General features: G+C 45.6%; 1 protein-coding gene across 1 annotated transcript in view; it reads left to right on the plus strand.

The window, feature by feature from the left end:
• LOC134436636 (semaphorin-6C-like) overlaps positions 1-17,500 on the plus strand; it is a 219,422-nt gene that overhangs the window by 173,411 nt on the left and 28,511 nt on the right. Inside the window, exons 16-18 of the mRNA XM_063185950.1 lie at positions 197-370; positions 1,694-1,831; positions 7,464-7,541. Coding sequence (XP_063042020.1) covers positions 197-370; positions 1,694-1,831; positions 7,464-7,541 — 390 coding nt within the window. The remainder of the gene's footprint in view (positions 1-196; positions 371-1,693; positions 1,832-7,463; positions 7,542-17,500) is intronic.

Consider the following 17,500-nt stretch of genomic DNA (forward strand, 5'->3'; position numbering starts at 1 on the left):
TTCCTAACGTTCATCATATGCATGTGTGCACCCTATATGTGCATACAACTATCTTATGCTTGTTATTTATCATGTACGTAGATATTGTATACTCTGTTGCAGCTGCATACAATAAATGTCTGCTTGTGAGTGGTGTCCAGCTGGAAAAGTCTTAGCACTGTGTGGAAAAATATTTCCTTTCCCGCGTCCCCCATAGGTACAAGTTGACCCAGATGGCCGTGGACACATCTGCCGGGCCTTATAAGAACCATACCGTGCTCTTCCTGGGATCCGAGGACGGCCACGTTCTCAAGGTTCTAGCCAGCACCAACCCCAACGTCACCTCCGGTTCCATCCTCCTGGAGGACATAGACGTCTACAACCCTTCCAAGTGAGTCTGTCTGAAGGTCAAGGCAATGAAAAGGAAGAAAGGAGACGCACACTGGATCTGAATTCAAAATCAAAAACTATATTAAACAAAGCCGAAAAAGTAAATAAAACCGACAGACAAGGGACAAACGTTTCGGGTCTAGCCCATCATCAGTGTTCCCAGTCTGAAGGTCAAGGCAATGCAGAGAGGCATCATTGGTGGGCATTACAGTGATCAAAACGCAAAAAGCATGCTTATGAAATACTTTGGTTCCATCATCCCAAAGGATATACGCAGGAGTGTACAAGCCCTCCACGCCCCTGTTCTGCATAGTGACTCCATTTTTTTCATGGTCGGAAATCAATACGCTATGTCAGGGGTGGGGAATCTTTTTCATTTGAGGGGCCACTTCAACTTCCACCGAGGGCCGTTAAAAAGTCCTCAAAGGGCCGTACTATGAACACAAACCAGGATTTCCATCTGCACTTTAGGCTTATATTGAAGGCAGCTACCTTTAAAACGGTCCCCACCTTGTCTAGGACCACTGAATATAACTTAATTGTATTTCAAATGTAATTTCTAATATTTTACAAAATATGACAATGATATGATATGATATCTCATGTCAAGCTGCATAACATTAAAATCATATCGGGGGCCGGATAAAACAGCAAATGGCCCTCGAGACAGGTTCCCCACCCCTGGGCTATGTGTATCTCCACACCTTGAGTTCCCTGTTTGTTATCTGTTTGTCTTAATGCTGTCTTGGCCAGGACTCCCTGTAAGAAGAGGTTTTTTACCTCAATGGGACCTTCCTGGATAAATAAAGGTCAAATAAAAATACAAATAAAATGGACCAAATTCGAGTCCCCATGTCCACACCACCCCCCACTTATTTCCTTTTTCCATCTGCACCGTTCGGTCCCCATGAAGGCTGAAATGCCCCCAAAGCTAATATATAGTCATATAAAAATACTGCTAAATGTGCTGTGTGCTGAATTCGTGGCGCTGTGGTCCTTCTTCCCAGGGCCGGATTAAGATGGCCTGGGGCCCCTAGGCTACAGTTTGCTGTGGGGCCCCCCATAGAGCAAATCTCAGTGTTTATTAGAGTGTTATAATTACAAGCTAAAAATTCAGGATAACATGTCTACCAACTGTACTGAACCAGAGGGACGAAATATTAAATATTGCATCTTGTCCCAATTATGCAAAACATTTTTACACTTTTGGCCAATCAGGGGCCCCCTGGCAGGTGGAGGCCCCTAGGCTGCAGCCATATCTAGCCTGTGCGTTAATCCGGCCCTGCTTCTTCCTGAACCCCCCCCCCCCCCCCCCCCCCACTAGGTGTGACGTCCAGGGGGAGGACCGGAGGGTGCTGGGCCTGGAGCTGGACAAGGAGCACCATGCCCTCTTCGTGGCCTTCTCCGCCTGTGTCATCCGAGTCCCCCTCAGCAGCTGCAGCACCTATGGCACCTGTAAGAGGTAAGAGGAACTCCTTGAGGTGCTGGTTTTAACCCTCACTACAACAATCACTTGCTGAAAATGCTTAACTACATCATAACAACATTGCTATGACATTACAGAGAGCCATAGTGCTGCGCTAAGGTGTTAAATATGAATATATTTAAATGCGGATATCTTTTTATCCGTTTTATATGTAAACACGACGTGGATAAAACATAAAAACTCTGTTTTAGCCCTTTAAGACACAGCATTATAAATGAGCTGTTACCAGAATGGCAATGACCGAGTCGTAGTGCATTACTAAAGGCCCAGTGCACTTTCATAGTAGTGTAGTACTATAGTAGTTAACTTTCAATGTCTATTACAGCGTGCCACAGGAGGTACGGCGTGCATTAAGGGGCTTCATATGATATATTTAAATGCGGATATCTTTTTGTCCCTTTTATATGTAAACACGACGTGGATAAAAAAATTAAAACTCTGTTGTGACAGGTGCGTTTTAGCCCCCTGAAAGATATTTTTAAAACGAGGTTTTAAATGGTGGATTCTGAAACACAGTCTATGTGTACAAGAGGCCAAAACTAATGTGTCCATATCCGTATGTGTAAACAGCTTCTTATTTGTAGAAAAAGAACAAAAATTGAATAAAAGTCACAGCACAGTCGTTCCAGTGATTCTGTTGTTTTATGTAAGACACACTGCATTTGGCCATTGTGACTTCTTTGTTTATAAGCACAATCATTTATTTTTTTCCCGTTTCTTAAGAAAAAGACATGACAATAAGGAAGAAAGGGTAGAACAGAACAGTAACCTGTAGACAGCAAAAAAGATATTCATTGCTTTGTGACAACTGCCTATTTTGCACAATTTGGACATTAGCTTAGATTAAACACTGAGGAAAACAAGCCGAGCCGAGGAATGAAAAGTACCGTTTGATATCACCAGATGTATCAGCCTCATTATTAATATGCTCTGTTTATTGAAACAAAAGAAATATTACACTCCATGCAACATTAAGCCAAAGCACACAACAAATACTTTGTCATCTCCATCCCTCCGTGCTCATCAATCCTTGTGATGAGGATCTTTTTTGTAGAGATGCACCGGATCCTGATTTTTAGGAGCCTGCCGGATACCGGATCCACTGCTTAAGATCCTGCCGGATCTGGAACCGGATACCGGATCCTACGAAAGGGTTGAAACACATAGCCTACTCGCACACGTGGGCCCTTTTTATTACGTTGGCTCAAACTATTTTTTAGAGTCATTGGCTTACTGCCACACTGCCTGCACTGGCCGCTTCCAAAGTTCTTTCACTCCATGCAGCAATTGGGGTTGTGAAAGACTGACTGAAAAACCTAGGCTAGAGATCCTGATTTTTTGGTAACTGCCGGATACCGGATCCACTGCTTAAGATCCTGCCGGATCCGGATCCTGTGAAAAACCCTATTATCCTGCCGGATCCGGAACCGGATCTTGGATCCTGTGCATCTCTACTTTTTTGTTTTGTTTTTTTGGCTGCGACTCTATTTTAAAAAGGATGCTCAAAAGTGGCCTCGTCAAGCATTGCTTACTTTGTGACTGCCATTATTTCCCTGTTGTTTGCGACGGCTTCATATAGCGCTGCCAAATGCCTTCTTTTAACCCTCTGAGGTCCGAGTGCCCTTCAGAGGGCAATTCGTCTCCNAAAACAAATCTGTAACTCTGTGAATTTTTGTCATTGAAACATATAAGTCACACCACTAGAAACCTCAGACCTTCCAGGTCCTAAATATATATATATGAAATGAAAATACTTGAAAATGTCAGGGTGGTGCAAGCAGCCTAAAAGCCTCTGAAAACCCTTAGACCTCAGAGGGTTAAAAGAATCACTCGACGGCAAGAGTAGGAAGGGGAAGCTTATTTGTGATGCGCTCGTCGTCGTGAACTTTCTTAAATGCCGCGTGGAGCTTCCAAGAGTCTTCCTCCTCCTCTTGGAGAAGACAGGAGATGTAGAGATGTGCGTGGGTGAGGACAGGTGTGTGTGTGTGTGTGTGTGTGTGTGTGTGTGTGTGTGTGTGTGTGTGTGTGTGTGTGTGTGTGTGTGTGTGTGTGTGTGTGTGTGTGTGTGTGTGTGTTTGTGTGTTTGTGTGTTTGTGTGTGTGTGTCCGTGCGTGCGTGCATGTGTCCGTGCGTGCGTGTGTCCGTGCGTGCGTGCGTGTGTGTACATGCATGTGTACATGTGTGCCTGTCTGTGTAGGTGTGTGTGTGTGTGTGTGTGTGTGTGTGTGTGTGTGTGTGTGTGTGTGTGTGTGTGTGTGTGTGTGTGTGTGTGTGTGTGTGTGTGTGTGTGTGTGTGTGTGTGTGTGTGCATGTTCTCATGTGCGTGCGAACATGTATGAGTGTCTTTGAATGGTGAATGCATTTGTGTGTGCATCTGCTTCTATGTAGTGTGCGTGCGTGCGTGCGTGAGTGCGTGCGTGCATGCATGCGTGTGTGTGTGTGCGTGCGTGCTGTTTGCGTGTTGTGTATGTGTGTGTGCTGGTGTTGGTTGTTGGTGTAGCGTGGGCGGTTGACGGCTGGCGGAGTAGAAATAGCTTTAAATGACATCTGAAGACTGAGGAGACGACGTAGACAGGAAGACACTTGGCAGACAGTCTGACTGTCACCGGCGGCTCTCGCGCTGAGAGGTCCCTCTGTTGTCACGGGTGCCCAGACGAGCTGTCAAGGTAAAGCTGCGGGAGAGAGAGAGAGACGGGTAGGCGGCAAGACAGACATAGGGAAAAAGGGACTCACTCTTTCGCCCGCCGTTCCTTTCTTTTTTTCTCTCTCTCCTCAATCAGTTCTTTCAGGGAAGCCGACGACAGGGAGGGCGGGGACAAAAGGGTCAGTTGTCCTGGGCCTCTCTAGGGAGAGAGGGCCCCCCCCAGAATTGGGTTCTCATTATATTGTGTGAATTGAGTGGGGGGGCCCTTTCAGATGAGTTTGTCCTGGGCCCAGGCAAAGCTGTCGGCGAGCCTGGCCCATTTCTCTCTCTCTTCACCCCTGTGTCATCTGCAGTAGTAGAGAGACAGTTAGACCAGAGAGAGTAGATAAGAGAGAGGTTCCGCTGGCCCATTGTTTCCGGTTTCTACTGTCGCAAGGGGGACGGGGGGGAATCCTCTTTTAGGCAGACCTAGGCAGACCTAAGGACTGTTCTATTCATTCTAGGAGAATTATGACACGCCCCTTTCGGCAGACCGGAACCTGGTCAAGTTAGGTGTCCATAGAAACCTATTATGTTGGCATATCTCTATTTACTTAAAGAGTCTCTGGTTAGACGGCAAGAAAGACAAGGAAAAGGAAGGACTCACTCTTTCCCCTGCTTTTCCTTTCTCTTTTTTTTTTCTCCGTCCTCCCTCCCCCTCTTTTCTCTTTCTCTCTTCATCCCTGTGCCGTCTACAGTAGAAGAGAGACAGGCACAGATGAAAAAAGTACTAAGGAAGGGTCTCACTCGTTTGCTCGCTGTTCTTTTTCTCTCTGTCCCCCACCCCCCCTCTCTCTTTCACTCTCTCTGTCTCTCTCTTCATCACTGTGATATCCGCCAAAGAGACACTTGCGAGAAAGGCTAGAGGTGTTTCTTTCTTTTTCTCATATTTTTTTTTCCTTTCTTGCTTTCTCTCTCTCTCTCTCCGTCGCTGCGTCGTCCGCCAAGAAACACTCCCGCACGTGCCCACCATACATTACGGTCATTATGTATGGCCGCTGCTGGCTACCCTCACGCGCGTGCCCAGGGCCACTAACATGCTTTGACTGTACCCAGGACAAATTAGTCTAAAAGGGCCCCCCCGCCCAATACATTAAATGTAATGAGGGACCCAATTATGGGCGCCCCCATCTCCCTGGGCTGGGACAGCTGACTCCTTCGTCCCCCCCTGTCGGCTTCCCTGGGCGTGCGCCCACCGTACAATAGAGTCGTTATGTATGGGCGCTGGGCGCTGGCTACCCCCGGCAAACTATCGTGAAGAGATATGGAGCCCGTTGTAAAGTAGTATTCCTCCTCTGGGTCCCTGAGGGCCACTTTCACAAGGGTGGAGAGGAGAGTTAGGAGAGCGCTCAGGCCAGGTCCCCAGTGCATACATCACCATGGCTTTATCTCAGGCACGCAAAGCAGGAAATCACACACACACACACACACACACACACACACACACACACACACACACACACACACACACACACACACACACACACACACACACACACACACACACACACACACACACACACATAGAGATGCACACATTCAGAGAAACGCACAGGTGCACGCACGCACACACCACACACACACACACACACACACACACACACACACACACACACACACACACACACACACACACACACACATAGATAAGTGCCACCATGGATGTTTTGTAGCCACTTACTGTCAATGCATGAATTACTGGTTGATACTTAACGCATTTTTCAGCAAAGCACAGGTCCATATATGCATCAAAGCAGCATCCTATTTCCACAACTGTGATGGTTTTTAGAGTCTCATCCACAAGAACAATGTCAGGGGTGTTAGGGCAGTCTTTAAGAGCATTGTCCAGAACATCATTGGTGGTCACACACACACACACACACACACACACACACACACACACACACACACACACACACACACACACACACACACACACACACACACACACACACACTCCAGGCCAGGTGTTCAGGTGCCTTGCTCACCACGCTCGCACCACAGTGGTGGGCTAACTGCTTCACAGACTACACTACCATGACTTACCTCTCTCTCTTCTCTTTCTCCCCCTCTCTCTTTTCCTCTCATTCCCCCTCTCTCTTCCTCTCTGGCTGTGACTTGCTATCCCTTTCTATACTTGTCTATTTCTCTCTCTCTCCCTCTCCCGTCCCCCCCTCTCTCTTTCTCTCTCTCTTTCTCTCTCATTCTCACTTGCTATTCTTTTCTCTCTTTGTCTCTTTTCCTCTTTCACCCTTCCATTCTCTCTCTCTCTCTCTCTCTCTCTCTCTCTCTCTCTCTCTCTCTCTCTCTCTCTCTCTCTCTCTCTCTCTCTCTCTCTCTCTCTCTCTCTCTCTCTCATTCTCACTTGCTATCTTTTTCTCTCTTGCTATCTTTTTCTCTCTTTGTCTATTGCTCTCTCTCTTCCATTTTCTCTCTCACCCTTCCATTCTCTCTCTCTCTCTCTCTCTCTCTCTCTCTCTCTCTCTCTCTCTCTCTCTCTCTCTCTCTCTCTCTCTCTCTCTCTCTCTCTCTCTCTCTCTCTCTCTCTCTCTCTCTCTCTCTCTCTCTATATATATATATATATATATATATATATCTATCTATCTATCTATCTCTCTCTCTCTATCTCTCTCTCTCTCTCTCTTCCATTTTCTCTCTCTCTCTCTCTCTCTCTCTCTCTCTCTCTCTCTCTCTCTCTCTCTCTCTCTCTCTCTCTCTCTCTCTCTCTCTCTCTCTCTCTCTCTCTCTCTCCCTCTCTCTCTATCTATCTCTGTCTCTCTCTCTCTATCTCTCTATCTCTCTCTCTCTCTCTTCCATTTTCTCTCTCTCTCTCTCTCTCTCTCTCTCTCTCTCTCTCTCCCTCTCTCTCTCTCTCTCTCTCTCTCTCTCTCTCTCTCTCTCTCTCTCTCTCTCTGTGTGCTGCAGGAGCTGTCTGGCCTCTCAGGACCCCTACTGCGTGTGGCTGAAGACGGGAGGCTGTGCCAGCGTGTCGCCGGGCTTTAAGTAAGTAACTGTGACCTCACTTCCTGTAGCAGTCACCAGCCGACCAGGGCCACCTGCCTGCTGTGGCGAGAGAGAAAGAGAGAGAGAGAGAGAGAGAGAGAGAGAGAGAGAGAGAGAGAGAGAGAGAGACAGAGACAGAGAGAGCGAGAGAGAGAATGGAAGGAAGAGAGAGAGAGAATGGAAGAGTGAGAGAGAAAATGGAATAGAGAAAGAGACCAATAGAAAAAGAGAGAAAGGGTCAGCAAGTGACACTGAAAATGAGAGAGAGAGAGAAAGAGAGAGAGAGAGAGAGAGAGAGAGAGAGAGAGAGAGAGAGAGAGAGAGAGAGAGAGAGAGAGAGAGAGAGCGCGCTTATGGCTCTGAAGTGTTTCATTTTGTACAGATGGTGTTTATGGTGCTTGAGTTATGATATGAAGTATAGGAAGATGGCCTAGACATCTGTAGCTACTAGTTTCTGCTCAGTTGTCGTTTTGGGGCACATTTCATCTGAGTCTGATCTTCTCAGGATGCATTCCATCCTGGCTAATCAGCAAATTTGGGAAACAGGGAGAGACTAGGATATAGATTTAGTGTACTGTATTTTCATATACTCTACACTGTATGTCTATAGATTGTCTAGCTGGTTGTGGTTTGGCACTTAGATTGCATACGTCACAACCAAATCTTAGTGAAAATCAGATCCAGTTGTTTCAAACCATGCCTTTCCGCCTGAAATCAGTGCTCAATTATGCAGGTCCAGACCCCTCTGTGCGAAATTAGCAAGAGGCTATGCTAAAATCGGGCTAAGAACGCTGTGATTTACCAGGCTACTGAAGTGTTTTTCCATTCTGCTTCACATAACAGAATCCGATCAGTGTCTGAACAGCTGGCCATTTTTGTGCAGCCTTCAAAGTCCCACTCCAGGCACACTTGATGTACAGTACGTAGGCCTACTATAAAAGGAAGCAAATCAAGACAAAATCCAAATCTTCCACGTCGCACCACTTTTTTCATGAACTTGTCCATCAGATCAGTTTTCAGTTTGTCATATTCTTTTTTCCTTTTTTTTGCCTTGCGGGTTGGGGAATCTTTGCGCTGGCATTAATCCAGCTGAATCCCTCATAAGTCAGGGATTTCAGAAAGATTTATTCGAATGCTGATGAAAAACTCTTAACTCTGTAAAATGCACTGGTTTAAAGCTGACACTGGCCTTCTTGTAGCCCCAGCACTGCCCTGTTTGTCTGTCATTAGAACACTGGATTATAGACACTTAGGAACAAACATGTAAGGGTTAACGTTCGGCGAGAAGGTCGCTACCGTGGAATAGCAGCACGACAGAGAGAATCTTTAGACCCCGACGCGGAGCGGAGGGGTCTTGTTCTCTCTGAAGTGCTGCTATTCCACAAAGCGACCGACTCGCCGAAAGTTAACCCGCTTATTATAGGCCTATGGATATACTTAAATGATTCACACATGCAGGGACATTTCTTTAGACCTATTTAATGTTAAGATTGTTGCTGCGCAAAACAAAACAGTGCCGTTGTGGAACACCGCTAGGCAACAGCTAGGTAGGCTAGCCAGGACAACAGTTGTCTATCACAGCAGCTGATTAGAGTGACAAAAGACCGGACTCCCTGCGGAGTGATATGAAACATTCGCTTTAGCCACTGACTTGTATACAAGCCAGTGGCTTTAGCAGTGAACGTCTTGTTGCCATTGACAGCGGTAGCCATGACAACGGGTGCTGTCTATCACAGCAGCTGATTAGAGTCTTGTTGAAAAGTCGCTTTAGCAGTGAAAAGTCTTGTTGCCATTGACAGCGGTCTGTTATAGACCAACCCGTCCGTTATCGAAAAATAACAGACGTCCGAACGTTGGGGAGCCCCGTTGAAATGAATGGAGCATTCGACAGATGACGTCACAACCATATAATAAATAGTAATAATCAGCCTCATCTTGTTTTTTCAAAACATTAAAATGATTTAGAGGGCTGACTACTATCTACGAACATTTTCCTGAGTAAGTGAGAAAAGTAAACAGTTCATTTAAGTTTTGTGCTATGTTCATGTTGTATGGCACCAAATTGAAATAATTTCTGTAATGTCATGTACTGTATGTGTGAGCACACATCAATCACACTTAGTAGATATTCCTGGCAAAGAAAATAGACAGCTGCTGGATGATGTAAAGATAATTTCAGTCCAAACGATCAATGGTTATTTCTAGCCGGCATGGCGCCATGGTTCTGAACGAGAACTGAAAAGTATCCTTATTGTGAAGTAATGGTGGTAGACAGTGGAGACAGGGAGGCTTTTACAAGTTTTCGACTTGCGCTTATTTCCCAGGGACAATGCGTGCCTTTGGTATGAATGGGTCTGAACTGCACCATTGATCTGGACCAGCCAACTGTAATTGATTGATCTGGTCTTGCGGGCGGCGGACAGGAAGAATTATCGATCACCGGTTCATTCTGTCAACAGGCAACCTCAGTAGGGCCAACAGCCAATCTGTCTAGCCTCTCTCCCTCTCTTCCTCCCTGAGGTCTACCATTGCTTTTACTCTCCCTCTTTCTCTGTCTGTCTGTTTCACTCCAACATGATCTCCAAAAATTCCGTGCTCCTGGACACGGATGTTAAGGGCACAAAATCGTGTCCAGGAGCACGGATTTTGCCAAAATTCCGTGCTCCTGGACACGGAATTGTTTTAAGTGCTCCTGGACACGGAATTGTTTTCCGTGATGGACACAGAGAAGTGCTCTCTCTATAGGCTACTCCCATAGCTCTATGTTTCCACAGTCTTGTGTTTTCTCAGGATTTTTCTAATTCCAAATATTTTTCTAAAAAAAAAAAAACATTTCCAACTGACAGGTTAGGGTTAGGGATTGTTTTGGTCTGGGCACAGCTAGTTTTCTTTCATTCTTTATATGAATTTTGAAGAACCAACCGGTTAAGGTTAGGGAATGTTTTGGTCAGGGCACAACTTAAATTGCTATAGCATTATTTTGTTTAGGATTAGCATTTGGTATGTATTTTCTAATGATAGAGTTACACAGTGTTGTGGTAATAGCCTATAGAAAGCACTTCCGTGTGCCCATCACGGAAAACAATTCCGTGTCCAGGAGCACGGAAAACAATTCCGTGTCCAGGAGCACGGAATTTTGGCAAAATCCGTGCTCCTAACACGGATTTCGTGTCCTTAACATCCGTGTCCAGGAGCACAGAATTTTTGGAGATCAGGCTGTTCACTCACTAGCTCTAGCTGTCTGCCTGTCTCTCACTCACTCTATCTAACTTTCTCTTTCTTTTCCCTTCCGAATTCTCTCTTCCACACTCTCACTCTATTTTTGTCTCTCTCTGTGGACACACACACACACACACACACACACACACACACACACACACACACACACACACACACACACACACACACACACACACACACACACACACACACACACACACACACACACACACACACACACACACACACACTTCAGTCTTTTTGTCTCTACTCTCCAGCAAACATACCAGAGGCTTCCTCAGACTAAATGATTTACATTCTATGGAAAGTAATGCATACCTATATGGATCCGTAGTCTCACATTTCTCCTACCTCTCTCATTGTACTCTTTTTTATTTTGCATGACTGGGTAACACTTTATAATAATGTCTGCTTAGTAAAGACTTAGTAGATAATTTACTAATGATGAACTAAAAGTTAACAAATGTTTTTATCATTAACTAAGTTGTATTAATGCTTTATAAAATATCTACAAATAATACAAGATTTTACATACCTTATAACAGAGTATTTTATTCATTTACAAGCAATTTGTAAATGTTTGATAAATACAAAATATTAACATAACATTTCCTAGTCATTTACAAACATTTGTTAACATTTCCTAGTCATTTACAAACATTTGTTAATGTTTTGTTCATCAATAGTTAATTATTTATTAAGTCTTTATAATGCTTTTTTGCATCCATTATTATAAAGTGTTACCCTCTTTTTTATTTTTCATGACTGCTTTCTCCGTTGCTCTCTCCCCTATTCGCGTCTCGCCATCTCTCGCTCTCTCCTGTCATTCATTTCCCATGCTCTCCTCCTTTTTCTCATCCTCCTCTTGGACTGGAAGGTATGAACACATTCTCTGACTAAAGACTAACAAACTTGAGCAAATAAAGAGCAGAGAGCAGTGTCTGTATTTGGCATACATTACATCTTGAGCACCTACGCAGAAATGTGGGGAAACGGAAAAACACAGGTCTGTGATCTGTGAGAAGACACCCACATGGGTAATTAAGGTGTCTATTAAAGAAGCGATGTGCAGCTTTTTCATCCTGTGCTTGATTTTCTTGCACTTCAGCGAGATATATATTTTTCAATGTAAAAAAACACCCAGTCTAGACTAAGACGCTTGATCTGCAGAATCTCCACATCCTCCTCCTCGTTGTTGTTTTCTTCCAACTTTCAGTCGTTCCCCCCTCGTGTTTCTCCTCCTCGCACCCTCCCTCTCTCCCACATCTCTTCCTCCCACCCCTTAGTTCATCATGAGTGTTATCTAGATCTCCTTAGTCGCTCCGGTATGAGGAGAGAGAGATAGAGAGAGAGAGAGAGACAGAAAGAGAGACTGAAAGAGAGAGAGAGAGACTGAGAGAGAGAGAGAGAGAGAGAGAGAGAGAGAGAGAGAGAGAGACTGAAAGAGAGAGCGAGAGTATGAGAGAGAGAGAAAGCAAGATTCAAAGAGAGAGAGAGAGAGAGAGAGACTGAAAGAGAGAGAGAGAGAGAGACTGAGAGATTGAGAGCGAGAGAGAGAGAGAGAGAGAGAGAGAGAGAGAGAGAGAGAGAGAGAGAGAGAGAGAGACTGAAAGCGAGAGACTGAAAGAGAGAGAGAGTGAGAGAGAGAGAGAGAGAGAGAGAGAGAGATGGATAGAGAGAGACTGAGTGAGGGAGACTGAGAGAGAGAGACTGTGAGAGAGAGAGAGAGAGAGAGAGAGAGAGAGAGAGAGAGAGAGAGAGAGAGAGAGAGATAGAGAGAGACTGAGCGAGGGAGACTGAGAGAGAGAGAGAGAGAGAGAGAGAGCGAGAGAGAGAGAGAGAGAGAAATAGAGTGAGTGAGTGAACTGAGATAACAGCGGTCACCTTGACCCCAATCGCAATTAGAATTCTCCAGCTGTGCAGCTAAACAGCGCGCCGGCAGCGCAAAACAACACACAGAATACAGTAGCCTAGCTGCACGGAAAAGGTCAAGCCTTCAGCATACCTTTTTATGCATGTGTACACACTCGCTGCAGTGAAATATTAACGTGTGTGTGGGGGCGGGAGTAGCGGGTGTAATGTAATGTATGTATATGTGTGTGTGGGGGATGAGGGTGAGATTTTAAGCATCTTTTTTTCATCACACTTCTGTGCACTCCCAGGCCGTACGTACGTACGGTACGCCTCATGTGGGAACCGTCAGTTTCACTCCTGTCCTGCGGAACAGATGGGTGTTTCGTTTTTTTCTTTTCTTTTTCTTCCATCTTTCTTTCTTGTCTTTTTTTCTTCTTCTTTTTGTTCTCTGGCGAGTCCCAGGATGGCCAGCTGCCAGGGCTCATGAGAGAGTTTTGTTCGGAGGTGAAAGTGACATGGGCAGGTTGGGCAGGCAGGCAGGCAGGCAGGCAGGCAGGCAGGCAGGCAGGCAGGCAGGCAGGCAGGCAGGCAGGCAGGCAGGCAGGCAGGCAGGCAGGCAGGCAGGCAGGCAGGCAGTTACACTGCTCAAGAAGCTTGGACGGAGTCTGTGACGCGTGCGTGCATGCGTGCTTGCGTGCTTACGTGCGTGCGTGCGTGCGTGCGTGCGTGTGTGTGTGTGAGTGCGTGTGTGTGTGTGTGTGTGTGTGTGTGTGTTAGGGGTGGTACGGTTCACAAAATTCACGGTTCGGTTCATATCACGGTGTCAAGGTCACGGTTTTCGGTTCTCTACGGTTCTTTTTTTTTAGTTCATGATAAATGGTGCACTGGTTAATAGAATCGGACTTACCACTAAATATCCTACATATGGTTTGTAAAGGCTTATAATGTGAAAATGGTGTGATTTTAATTGTGTCATCCTCTGATTTGGTCTTATACGCTAATTTTTTAATCAGAGAAACTGGATAAGACACTCCTAGAATCTGTTCTCGATCTGTCTAGAATATGTTTTACATATTTTTCTGGGCAGTACATGAATTGCGATTTGCGATGGATTGCACGGTTCAGTTCGGTATGTGTGTGAATTGTACGGTTTCGGTTTTCGGTGCGGTTTGTGCCATCCCTAGTGTGTGGGCGTGTGTGTGTGCGGGTGTGTGTGCAGCTGTGCGTACGTGCGTGTGTGTGCGTACATGCGTATGTGTGCCTACGTGCGGTCACAAGATATGGAGTGATGGAGGGGGGTGTGGGTATACGTAGGAGGCTGGCAGGTGGAGGAGTGAGACCTTCCAGCTTGTTCCCCCCAGAAGAGTGTTTCAGCTGAGAGGGTAAAAACCGCTCCAGCAGCAGCAGCAGCGCAGCCCACATGGAGATGGGAACCTAGATTACCTCAGGCGGCTGCCTGCCACCATCAGATCTGGATTGGCACTGTACTGCTCTACTGCAGTGGTTCTTAACCTTTTTTCTTGAAGCACCCCCTTACATGTGCCCAAGACAAGCCGCGCACCCCCATCCCAAACGTCTACACATGTATATGCACTAAAAAAATGATTTAAGTGAATAATTACAATGATTCTTCTTTTAGACATTAATCAATACTTTAATGTCTTTACATTAGGTCCAAAACACGTTTTAATTTGGTCTCGATTTGGCCTAATTATAATATTTGGAACCTGAATTTTAGTAATAACCTCAACACAAACAAAATTCCGCGCACCCCCTGAAATCTCTGGCGCACCCCCAGGGGGTGCCCGCACCCCAGGTTAAGAACCACTGCTCTACTGTATACACGCAGCACGTAGGCAGAGAATCGTATATCGTCGCTGTCCAGCAAAAAACACTTATCTCCATTTCTCATTGTTTTTTATGTATTGATTTATAAAACCACATTTTCTAAAAAAAAGTATCATTGCAACATTAAAGTTGGCTACTAAATTATTTATCATACACATATACCCATGGAGACTGACTACTGTAGTAGTACTGTCTTATATTTTATAATAAATAAAGAACGAACATAAAAAACTAAAAATAATAGTGGAGATAAGTGGTTTTTGCAGGCGGGTTCTTTTCCGGTATCCACTTTACGTCGGGTGAACGCCCCTTTAGGAGACCTTCGATTAGGAGACCTTCGGAGTCTTGAGGTAGAGAATAAATGGAGTCCCCTTAGCGCTGTAGATGGCGGTAGCGCACGTCTTGTGCAAACACCACGACAACAGAAGAAGAAGGAGGGACAACGCCCCCTTAGGAGACCAAATTTTGAGCACGCGCTTTTGCATTGATTGGGCGTGTTTCGATTCCTCTTATTATATATCCAACCACTTTGACGTAGGCGTAATGTTAGATTGTGGAGTGTTGGCTATGTTTTGTGGACTGTAAATCTCAGCAAAGTGTAAACCGAAAGACAGTGAGATTTTGCTTTATCGTCTCCATGATAGCTTTTTACGTGGGTGTAGGCCTAATTCATCAAACGGTTTAAGACAACAGTTTAAGACAAACAGTTTAAGACAACAGCAGATTTAACAACATGAATGACATCATTCCATGATGAGAACCATGTGGATGCAGCTGTGTCTACTAGACAGCTTGTATCTAAAAACTCTAAAATGTAAAATGTAATGCCAAATGTAATGTAATGTAATATAATCTATCCAATAAGATGCAACTGCATAAATAGGCCATATGTACAATATGCATATGTAATAAATAATAAATAGGAATGTGAATATGCACAGCAACCAGTGCAGTACACACAAAGACCCTCTATATTGTTGTTTCGCAGGTGTGTTATTAGTGCAAGTTCATGGTTGAAGTGGCAATATTCATGTCCCAACTCAACAGTGGCCCAGTACAGCTGTTGTCATGGAAACCATGGAGGCAGTACCATATAATGGAAGGTGGTTTGGAGGGTGGGGGGTGGGGAGAGGGGGGGTGACGGGTGACTACAAAAAAACCTATTATATACAGTATAAAGGTAGGGAATGAACCACAGAAGGATGTCTAAAGATTACTATATTGGTTTTGAAGGCTGAGGTGGCAGAGAATTGGAAATAAGATATAGATGTAGTGCATGTGGGCGTCGGAGTGAGCAAGAATATGAATGAAAATGTGTGTGTGCGTGCGTGTGTGTGTCTGTGTCTGTGTCTGTGTGTGTCTATGTCTGTGTGCGCCCTTACGTAAATTGACCATGGTAAATCATGGTTTTCATGGGTTTTTTTGTGCATCTTCTGGCACACTTTTTTTACTATGGTTAAATCATCAAACCTGCAACTTTGTGATCTTCAGTCCAACTCTCTAACCATTACACCATGACTGGGCACAATTTTTTATGTTTTTTGTGGTAACCATGAAGCATGATTAAACCATAGTCACAAACAATGCAGAAAAAATCATGAAAATCATGAATAACCATGATCCATGGTTAGTCAGGAAGCATAGTTTTCATGGTTACCCCAAACAACATGGATAAGCCATAATACCATGGTTGGTTCAAAGTACTTAGAGTAACCATGACATACCATGGTAAAACCATGGTCGGTTTTCATAACGGTGTGTGTGTGTGTATGTGTGTGTGTGTGTGTGTGTGTGTGTTTGAATTGCTGTGTGCACTGTATATGTGTGTGTGTGTGTGTGTGTGTGTGTGTTTGAATTGCTGTGTGCACTGTATATGCGTGTGTGTGTGTGTGTGTGTGTGTGTGTGTGTGTGTGTGTGTGTGTGTGTGTGTGTGTGTGTGTGTGTGTGTGTGTGTGTTTGAATTGCTGTGTGCACTGTATATGCGTGTGTGTGTGTGTGTGTGTGTGTGTGTGTGTGTGTGTGTGTGTGTGTGTGTGTGTGTGTGTGTGTGTGTGTGTGTGTGTGTGTGTGTGTGTGTGTGTGTGTGTGTGTGTGTGTGTGTGTGTGTGTCGCATGCATGTGTGTGAGCCTTTGCGTGTGTGGCCATGTCGGTGACTGACAGGAGAACTTCTGGGCTCCTGTGTCAGACTAATAAATAACACTCAGCCTCTCCTCTATTCTCCACTCCACTCCACTCCTCTCCTCGCCTCCCCTCACCTCACCTCGCCTCAACTCTCTTCTCCTTTCTTCTCCCTCCTCTCCTCTCCTCGCATCACTCAGCCTCTCTTCTCCTCTCCTCTCCTTTCTTCTCCTCTCCTCTCCTCTCCTCTCCTCTCCTCTCCTCTCTTCTCCTCTCTTCTCCTTTCCTGTCCTCCACCTCTCCTCTCATCTCCTCTCTTCTCTTCTCCTCTCCTCTCCTTTCTTCTCCCTTCTCTCCTCTCCTCGCATCACTCAGCCTCTCCTCTCCTCTCCTCTCCTCTCCTCTCCTCTCCTCTCCTCTCCCCTCCTCTCCTCTCCTCTCCTCTCACCATCTCTCCTCTCCTCATCTCTCCTCTCCTCTCCTCTCACCACATCTCCTCTCCTCTCCTCTCCTCTTTTCTCCTCTCCTCTCACCACCTTTCCTCTCCTCTCCTCCCCTTCCCTCTCCTCCCTTCTCCTCTCCTCACCTCTCCTCTCTTCTCTCCTCTCCTCTCCTCTCCTCTCCTCTCCTCTCCTCTCCCCACCTCACTAGACTCACACGTCTCTCCCACCATATTGAAAATGGGGGGAGAAAGAAAGGTGCAGGATGTAGAGTGCGTGCGTGCGTGCGTGCGTGCGTGCGTGCGTGCGTGCGTGCGTGCGTGCGAGGCAGTCGGGGTGAAAAGAGAGGGGAAGAAGGGAGCGAGCGAGGCAGGCAGATAAAGGTGGAGAAGTTAGGGAGCGAGGCAGGCAGATAAAGGTGGAGAAGTTAGGGAGCGAGGCAGATCAAGTTGGAGTG

The sequence above is a fragment of the Engraulis encrasicolus genome, chromosome 20 (genome assembly GCF_034702125.1).
Source record: "Engraulis encrasicolus isolate BLACKSEA-1 chromosome 20, IST_EnEncr_1.0, whole genome shotgun sequence".
NCBI lineage: Eukaryota > Metazoa > Chordata > Actinopteri > Clupeiformes > Engraulidae > Engraulis > Engraulis encrasicolus.